The sequence below is a fragment of the Mustela erminea genome, chromosome 9, assembly GCF_009829155.1.
Source record: "Mustela erminea isolate mMusErm1 chromosome 9, mMusErm1.Pri, whole genome shotgun sequence".
NCBI classification, from domain to species: domain Eukaryota; kingdom Metazoa; phylum Chordata; class Mammalia; order Carnivora; family Mustelidae; genus Mustela; species Mustela erminea.
The window spans coordinates 7570515-7579427 of record NC_045622.1 but is presented as its reverse complement, the minus strand read 5'-3'; the positions used below and the strand labels follow the sequence as shown (position 1 = coordinate 7579427).

Below are 8913 nucleotides of genomic sequence, written 5' to 3'. Positions count from 1 at the left end.
ATTTCAAAATATGCTGGATGCATCCTGCTTGTGTCAGACCTGGTCATCACACTCCTTCAATTGCCTTGTCATCAGTATTGTTTTCTGGCTTCACACTTACTACAAGGTAACATTCCCAGTGCAGGGAAAATGCTTTTACTGTCTAAGGAATGAGAGGACTAATCTACCATTTATTTCTCCCACATCAGAGCATCTTCCTTAAAGTGTATAGAGAATGAAAATGGTTATTTTTACTATTTCACTCATTCATTCAAAGCTAAGCCATTGGGGGAAAAATTATTCAGAGTATAACTCTGTGCTTGGCACACAAAAGAAGAGAAGACAAAAAATGACCTTTAATTTCAAGAAGCTTACAGTCAAGTAAAACAGACGGAAACAGCCTAGTACAATGTGTGCTGCAAGGAGAAGGAAGCACACAGGAGAGGCAGGATGGACAAGTGGTTAAGAGCATTGATTCTGGAGCAGACTCCCAGGTTCCAAATCTGGCTTCTCTACTTACCAGCTGTTTGAAGAAGTTACCTAACATCATTATGACTTGGGTTTTCCCGTGCATAAAATGGGTGTAAGGGAATCTAGCTTGTAGTTAAGATTTAAATGAATTAAAATGGGTAAAATTCTTAGACTAACTAGTACCTGGTATAAAGTAACTCAATAAATGTTATGTTACTACTACAAAAGGTGCACTTAACCTTGTGTGTGTGGTTGGTGTGTGGCAGTAGCTAGATAAAAAGAAAGAAAGATTTTCTTGAGGTACTTACAGATATAAGTCCTAAAGATTTATTTCCTCAACAAATACTTACCAGGTATTTGCTCTGCACCAGGCCCTAGAGGAATACATGTAAAACAGGGAAGGAAAACTTCCTAGGCAACAAGAACAGCAAGTTCAAAGCCATGAAGATGTGAGAGCTCAAGGCGTTCTTGGAAGTGCACATAGTTCAGTGTGAGGGAGAACAGGGCTAGAGTTGAAGTAGAGCAGAAGATAAGACAAAATGTAGACAGCCTTGTATATCACACTGAGCATTTGCTATTTATTCCATGGACATATGAGCCAAGGAAGGTTTTAAGTTCAGGAGTGACTGTGATCTTATTTGTGTACAACATTACTCTGGTGATAATGTTAATCTGAGCAAACACAATGTTCTTTAGGAAGTGAGATCTCCCTCAAAACTCCTTACAAGAGAGGATGGTTTTCTATGCAAATCAAAACTAATGGAATTTTAAATAAGAACACTTACAAATTCTAAAGTGAAAGTGAGTTTTTCACATGTGATTAGAGCATGAGATATCATCTCAAAAAGAAACACCTGATAATCCATGAGACTCTCAGCATAAAATAACAATCCAAGCCTGGCCCTTCTGGACTAATCTCATATCCTTTTTGTGTCTCGTTCATTCATTTAATCAACAAACATTTATTGTGCCAGACACTGCTCTAGACACCTGAGATACAACAGTAAACAACAATAACAAAAAGATTTCTAACCGCTGGAAGATAGGCAGATAATAAACACTAAAGATATTAAGTTAATTACATGAAATATTAAAGGGAGATAAGTATTATTGAAATTTAAAAAATGAACCAGTGTAAGGAAACTGGGATTGTCCATTCATGATAGGAAACATAATAATACCATGATTTCAGCACAGATGAAAGGAACTGCAAAGCTGTCTGCAGTACAAAATCCTTGGTAAACTTTATAGTGGGTACAAAGTCCTCTCATGACACATGGGTCTAAGCTTCAGAAAGAGAGCTACCCCTGAAAAATTGCATCTGTGCCCCTATACATATATATATATATATATATATATGAACAATTTATAAATATGTGTGTATATATATTATATAAACCAAGATTTTTACAGCCTATGTAAGTTTGTTTTGAACAATGTGATATGGACAAGGCTTAAAATGGGCTGAGACATTTTCTCCCCATTACTTCCACAATAAACAATGCCAGTGTTTGGGGGTGGGGTGTATGTAAATGAGTGTGTGTGTGTGTGTGTGTGTGTGTGTGTTTTGGACAGCATCTCCTGCTTGGAACAGAGCCAGCCAGAGCCCTATTCTTCTACAACCTGTCTTGATAACAGCCCAACCCCACAGGAACCTCAATTAAAAAAAGAAAAATCACAAAAACAAACAAACCTCCTTCAACAACATAATATCATGGAGTGGTGTGTCCTTCCTCGCTAATCCACCCTTCGTGTAGTCCTGACTCCAAGGGAAGAATGCCACCTACCGAATCATCCGCACCAGTCAGTCGGTCCTGCAAAGTGCAACCCTCGACTCGCCCGGGGTTGGCTCCAAATCCCCTCCCTCTGATTATTCTCTGGCTTTAAAAAAATTTGCCACTATTTGGGCTGTCAGGAAGTTATGCTCTCGGTGCAGATATCTGATAAACACTTCCACATATTGTAGCCTTCTCAATGGCAAAGCCAAATTTCAGGGTCCTCTCTCTTGCCTGCATTTTCCTTAATTGCTCTTTGACGTTTGGAATGCCCGTGTCTTTGCAGCCGCAGACAGCGGAAACCGCTGGTGCAAATTGTGCCGAGGCTGCTGACCTGCGGCTGCAGAAGCCAAGGAGGGCTACCCCAACACGCTAACGTTCGGGATTGCTCAAGAGGTCAGGCGGTGCTGGGGGCTTCCCAATGTGCACAGCCGCGGTACCCTGCGATGTGCAGCTCCAACCCGAGACCTCGGGAATGGGGGCTTAGGGGCCGGGGGTGGGGAGTGGGAACGCGGTCCGGGATCGGCGGGACCCCTCTGCAGTCCACTGAAAGCGAGGCAGGAATCACCGCAACTACCCGGTTCTGGCTGAGGTCGCCGCGACTGCGCCGCCGCACGCGCTGCCGCGTCGCCGTCCCCGGCGGGCGCAGCGCTGGCAGGGATGGGGACGGGTGCGCGTGGGCTGGGCGGCGGGAGAGGCGCGCGACCGTGCCGGTGAGCTCCTGCGGGCTGGGCCTGCCTGCCCGGAGTCGCAGGCTGGCAAGGTCAGTCGGTCGCCTGTTCCCTAGCAGATCTCTGCAAGCAGAGAAATACGGCGGGCCCTGCGCGTCGCAGTCCGAGGAAACCGCTAGGAGCGCCGCGGCCCGAGGACGGCGGCCGGGGGCGGGTCCCGGCGCGGGGCGCCCGGCGCGGAGGGGGCGGGCCCGAGGCGGGGCGGGCCGAGGCGCGGACGGGCAGTCGCCGCCGCAATCGCCTGCAGCCCGCGGTGCCGAGCACAGCTGCAGTGCATGGCCCCGACGGGAGGCGCGCCGGCAGCCCGGCTCCCTGCCTGAGCGCGACAGCCGCCTCGGGCCCACGCGTCCTCGCCCCGCCGGCAGGCGTCCCGCGGACATGACCGCGTAGCCTCCTCCTGGGCTGGGATTTGAGGGAAAGTCTTCTTCATGGAAGCGATGTCCCCCCAGCAGGAGACTCTAGGGGGGCAGCCGGGGCGCTCCTCTTCTCTGACAGGCGTGTCTCGGATCGCGGGAGGCCCCGGCACCAAAAAGGTGAGGACGTTGAGCGGCGCCCTGCGCCCGCCGCAGCCGCCCCACTCCCCGCGCGCGCCCTCCGCGCCGCCACCGCCGCGCACGAGCCGGTTGCCTCGGGGATTAACGCTCGAGGCTCGCGGCCCGCAGGCGAGTTCTGGGACGTTCCCGCCTTCCCCGCCCTTACGGCGCCGCGGTCCCCCAAGTCACCCCGAGACGCCCGGGTTTCGCGTCCAGAGTTGCAAACGCTCTCGGAGCGGCCCCCACAGGCTCCCTCTCCCTGTCTTCATCCGCCGCGGGACCGGCGGCCGGGCTCCTCCTTCAGTCGGGGCGCGCGGGCGGACACTGGGGCCTCGCCTTTCCCCGGCACCCCCTCCCCCGAGGGCTCGGCCCTTGGGTGCCCCCCCGAGGACCCCCGGGTGCTCACCGTCTGCGGACAGGGTCACCTCCCAGTCGTCAGGGCCCGTGGCGTCGGCCGGGGCCGGCACCCCGCGCTGAGGAAGGTAGGCGGGCGGGCGGGCGGGCTGCGGCGCTCGGCCTCGCACCTGGACGCTGAGGCGCGGCCGCTCCGCGGTTTTTTTTGGTGGGGTGGGGCGGGGGAGGTTCCTGCGCGGACTGGGCGCTTCCGCCACGACTCCGGGGGCTAGGAGGTGGCGGTCAGCCTCGCAGGTGTGGTCGGGATGCTCACGGTCCATCCCGCAGAGGCACGGAGGTTTGGTAGAGCTGGAACCGGGCTGGGCGGGGCCGTGGACTGCGGTGGAGGGTCGCGGGGGCCGGGCACAGGAGCCTTCGCCCTGCGGGGTCCCCTGGTCCCCCCAGGCCGCGGCGGGGTCGGAGAGGGGCCCGGGCGTGGGGCATGGGGCGCCGAGCGTGACCTGTCAGAGCCGGGAGCGGGGACGCTGGCGACAACTTGTAGCGTTCCGTCCGGGTGCACACGGCCGCGGTGCGGCGTGCTGGTGCGGACCGGGCCGGGCGTCTTGGAAAGGGTCCCCTGGGCAAGTGCACGTGGCCGAGAGCCGCCGGCCTCTGCAGTCCTGCTGTCTGCCGGCGGCATTTGGGGCTTTCTGGCCGTGTCCACTCCTCCTCCACCCATTCACCCACCCACCCCCTGACCTTCTGCTATTTGGCCCCCCTTTTTTTTGCCCTGTGTCCTGGTGGTGCCCCTCCAGTTTCTCTGGAAACAAATTGGGATTAGAGGGATCACCGAACTCTTCCCTAAGAAATGTCTGGAGGCGCCGCGTTTGTGTCATGAGAACCTGATGATGGTCCAGACCTCACAGCCTTTCATGCTTCTGCGCACCAGGATCCTGGGTTGGCGAGAGGTCATTTGAGGAGAGGTGAGATGGTGCTTGGAGTACAGAAGGGAATGGGCGCTCCACGGGATCTTGACCCTGTCGCGGGGCCACCTAGGGGTGCCCGTGCACTTGGTGATAGATGGGCTGAAGTGCTGGCCGGCCATTGATGTATTGAGGCTGTGGTGTGTCCTTGTCGCTTTTTCCCTTCTGAGATGAGATGCAGGGATAGCTGTGTGTGTGTGTGTGTGTGTGTGTGAGCGAGCGAGAGAGAGAGAGAATTCATCCAGCTAGCGCCACATTCGGGAAGGTAAATGAATGTTCAGAGTAATTGACACAGACTTGAAAGCATTTTTCTATTCCTGTAAACTTAAGGAATTGGGAAAAATCAAAGATTGATATTCCTGGGCAGTTCTCTTACTAAAGGAAATTAAGCATGCTGGCAAAGGACATTTGAGTAGCTTGATCATTTATCAAGTAGTACTTGTCCAATAAATGAAAAATTGCCTCCCATCTTAAGCCATTGTCCTTAAGATGCTGTCCTTCATTATACATCTTAATGGGCTGTCACGTTATCAAGTCTTTTCCTTCCTTCCTCCCTCCCTTCTTTCCCTCCTTCGTTCCTTCCCTTCTCTTTATCTCTTTCTTTCTTTCTTTTCAAAGGAAATAGATTTTGCCAATCTGGGCATTCTGTAGCTTTTTACTACCTTTGGGGCAAAGACGAGGTTGAAGAACTGCTTTCTTTTAATATTTTTATAGATAAAAGTGCATCTCTCTCATTTTAAATATTAGCAGGCATGCCTTGATTTCAGATCTCCATATTAGGAATAGAAAGTAATTATAATAAAAAATATTTCCAAACTGTAGTTCATGGAATCATTGCCATTTACACTTTTACAGACACTAGTCTTCAGGTAAGCCAAATACTCAACAGACTCATCTTTATGTTCTATTTTGCCCTTTTGGTGTTTGGTAGTTTTACTGAGTCATGAGACTTATTTCTTAAAAAGTCTACTGTGTGATTGTACTGTGTGTTATAGTGTTAATTACCAAGGTATAGATCAATGTTGTTTAAATTGCCAGTTACAATCAAAATTATAAAAAAAAATTAAATAGAAAAATAAATCCTAGCAAATGAGTAATAGTGAGAACAATTTTGTATTACTTCTTTTTCTCTGTTTCATATATGTATTTTGGTAGTGATATAAAACGTGTTTTTTTTTTTTTTCTGAATGATCTGAATTTTTAAAGACAAGTTTATTGGCCAGATCACTATATGGAGTCAGTTCATCTGGCTTTTAGTTCTAGTTCTATTACTATCTTGATGATCTTGAGGAAATCACTTGACCTGTTTCAGTTTCCTCATTTGTAAAATGGGAATCAGAGGGGTAATGCTGCAGAAAGTGCTTTGAAAAGTATATAGATGACCATTACTTCTTTCATTCTATGAAACAAGGTGATCTTTAATTAAAAAAAAAAAAAAGCAAAACAGTAGCATCTTTCAAGCTAGTCATGCTGAGAGACCGTTAATCCAGTGGTACCACCATTGCCTCTACTGTAGTTCATATTCCCAGAAATTACTGTTAAAGAGGCAATTGCATGCAATGTGGTGAAATTTGGAGTGCGATGACCCATGTTCAAATCTTCACTGTGTTTGTCCTATTTTTCTGACCATAACCTTAACCTTCAGTTTCCTATTTCTAAAATGAACATAATATAGTACCTATCTATTCAAGATTGTTGGGAGTACTAAATGTGAAATTGAGTGAATACCGACATATAATATGCACTCAGTAAGTATTAGCTCTTACTGTTAGTAGTTTCTCCCATATTTGTGGTTCATACTGTTGTTCCACTTGTTCAAGCTAAAATCTGGGATTCATTTTTGACTCCTTCATTTCTTCACTCTACCACAACCGTCAGAAAGGCCAGTCAACTATTCACAACATAACTTTAATTTCTCCACTTCCTCTCTACTGCTGCCACTGTAGCCCAAGCCAGCCCACCACCATCTCTCACTTGTAACTTTCCAGAAACTCCCTAACTTGCTAAACTTTTCTTGCTCTTCCCTGGCCCAGTTTCCACTTAGCAGCACCAGAGTGATCTGTAAAAATGTAAACTGATCATATTGCTGTCTTCCTTAAAATCCTATAGTGACTTTCTGTCATACTTAGATAAAATTCAGATGCCTTTTCTTAGCCTTCTCTATTTCTCCCATCTTATCTACCTTTTCCACCTTGTGTATTCTCCAGCCACATGGGCCTTGGGTCTTCTGATTCACTCCTATTCTGAGGCCTTGGGTGTTGCTCTTCCCTCGGCTTCTGCCACAGGTCTTTGCAGTGTTGTCTCACTCATGTTCAGATGTCTGGTCCTCTCAGAGGGCTGTCCTGACTACCGAAGTGGAAGTTGCTGCCCTCAGTCATGCTCCATACCTCTGTTTTATTTTCATCTTAGCATTCATCCTTGCCTCTTTTTTTTTTATTTACTTCTCATGTGAGCTGAACCCTTTGGCAGATTGTGAAAACCGTGAGAATTGGGATCTTATCTTCTGTATTGTTGAAGGCTGCCTCTCTAGTGCTTAAGACAGTGCATATGTGAGGTACTCAATAAACACTGGTTTGGTTATATAGCAGTGAACAGGACAGATATAGTCTGTGTTCAGAGTGTTTGATTTAGACCAGAATAAGCAAAAGGGCAGATAGTAAATAATCTAGGTTTGTAGACCATAAGGTCTCTATTGCAACTACCTACTTTGCCCTAGTAGCTGTACCAACCACTGACAGTATGTAAATGACGGGCATAACTGTGTTCCAGTAAAACTGGATTTAGAAAAACAGGCAGTGTGGTCCCTGGCATATAGTTTGCCTACACCCTAGTTTAGAGCATTGCTGCTTACTAGAACTTTCTGTGCTGATGGTACTGCTCTTTATCTACAATGTCCAGTCTGATAACCACTAGCTACATGTGGCTCTTGAGCCCTTGTCATGTGGCTGGTATAAGTGAGGAACAAAAACATTTTGAACAGCTCCACTGAGGTATAATTGACATGCAGGAAACTGTATATATTTGAGGTCTAGAAATCTGTAAGCTTTGGCACATGTATACGCTTACGAAACCATCGCAGTCAAGAGAATGAACATACTTATAATCTCCCAAAGTTTATGTCCCTTGCAAATCGCTTGGTTTATTCCCCATTCCTAGTCAACCATTCGTCTGTTTTCTGTCACTGTAGATTATTTTGCATTTTCAAGAATTATGTATCAATAGAATCATACTATGTATTTTTTTTAACATCTTTAATTCAATATAATTATTTTAAGATTCATTCATGTTTTTGCATCCATCAGTGGTTCATTTCATAGCTGAGTAGTATTCCATCATGCAGAGAAGCCACAGTTTGTTTATCCATTCACCTATTAGCGGATATTTGGGTTGTTTCCAGGTTTTGGCTACTACACATAAAATTGCTGTGAACATTCATGTATAAGTCTTTGTATGGACCTTTGCTTTCATATCTTTTGGGTAAACACTTAGAGGTTGAATGGCTGGGTCCTATTTTAGCCATAAATTTAACTTTTTAAGAAACTACCCAGTTGTTTTCCAAAGTGGTTTTACATGCTTACCAACAGTGTATAAGAGTCCAATTTCTCCACATCTTCACCCACACTTATTATCTTTTTGATTCTAGCCATCTTAGAGGGAATAATCTGGTATTTCACTGTGGCTTTGATTTGCATTTTCCTAATGACTCGTGATGTTAAGCATCTTTTTATGTGCTTATCGTCCATGTGTTATGTTTAGTGAAGTTCCTATTCAAATATTTTGCCCAAATTTAGTTGGATTATTAGGTTTTTTTTTTAAGATTTTATTTATTTGTCAGAGAGAGAGTGAGTGAGAGCAAGCACAGGCAGACAGAGTGGAAGGAAGAGTCGGAGAAGCAGGCTCCCTGCGGAGCAAGGAGCCCGATGTGGGACTCGATCCCAGGACGCTGGGATCATGACCCGAGCCGAAGGCAGCTGCTTAACCAACTGAGCCACCCAGGCGTCCCGGATTATTAGTTTTTATATTATTGAGTTTTGAGAGTTATTTATGTATTCTGATTCAAGTTCTTTATCATATACATGGTTTACAAATGTTTTCTCCCATTACGTGG

General features: G+C 47.1%; 1 protein-coding gene across 5 annotated transcripts in view; it reads left to right on the top strand.

Annotated features, from left to right (window-relative positions):
* The first annotated feature begins 2908 nt into the window (after positions 1-2908).
* ARHGAP20 (Rho GTPase activating protein 20) overlaps positions 2909-8913 on the top strand; it is a 128570-nt gene continuing 122565 nt past the window's right edge. The window contains exons 1-2 of one of the 5 annotated variants that reach the window (XM_032356726.1): positions 3402-3489; positions 4638-4805. Coding sequence is in view for 1 of the 5 variants with exons in the window: in XM_032356725.1 (XP_032212616.1) it covers positions 3385-3489 (105 nt within the window). In the remaining 4 variants the exon portion in view is untranslated. Of the gene's footprint in view, positions 2989-3145; positions 3490-3894; positions 3972-4637; positions 4806-8913 lie in introns of those variants that run through there. The other 4 variants (XM_032356727.1, XM_032356729.1, XM_032356725.1 and 1 more) reach the window with 4 other exon arrangements.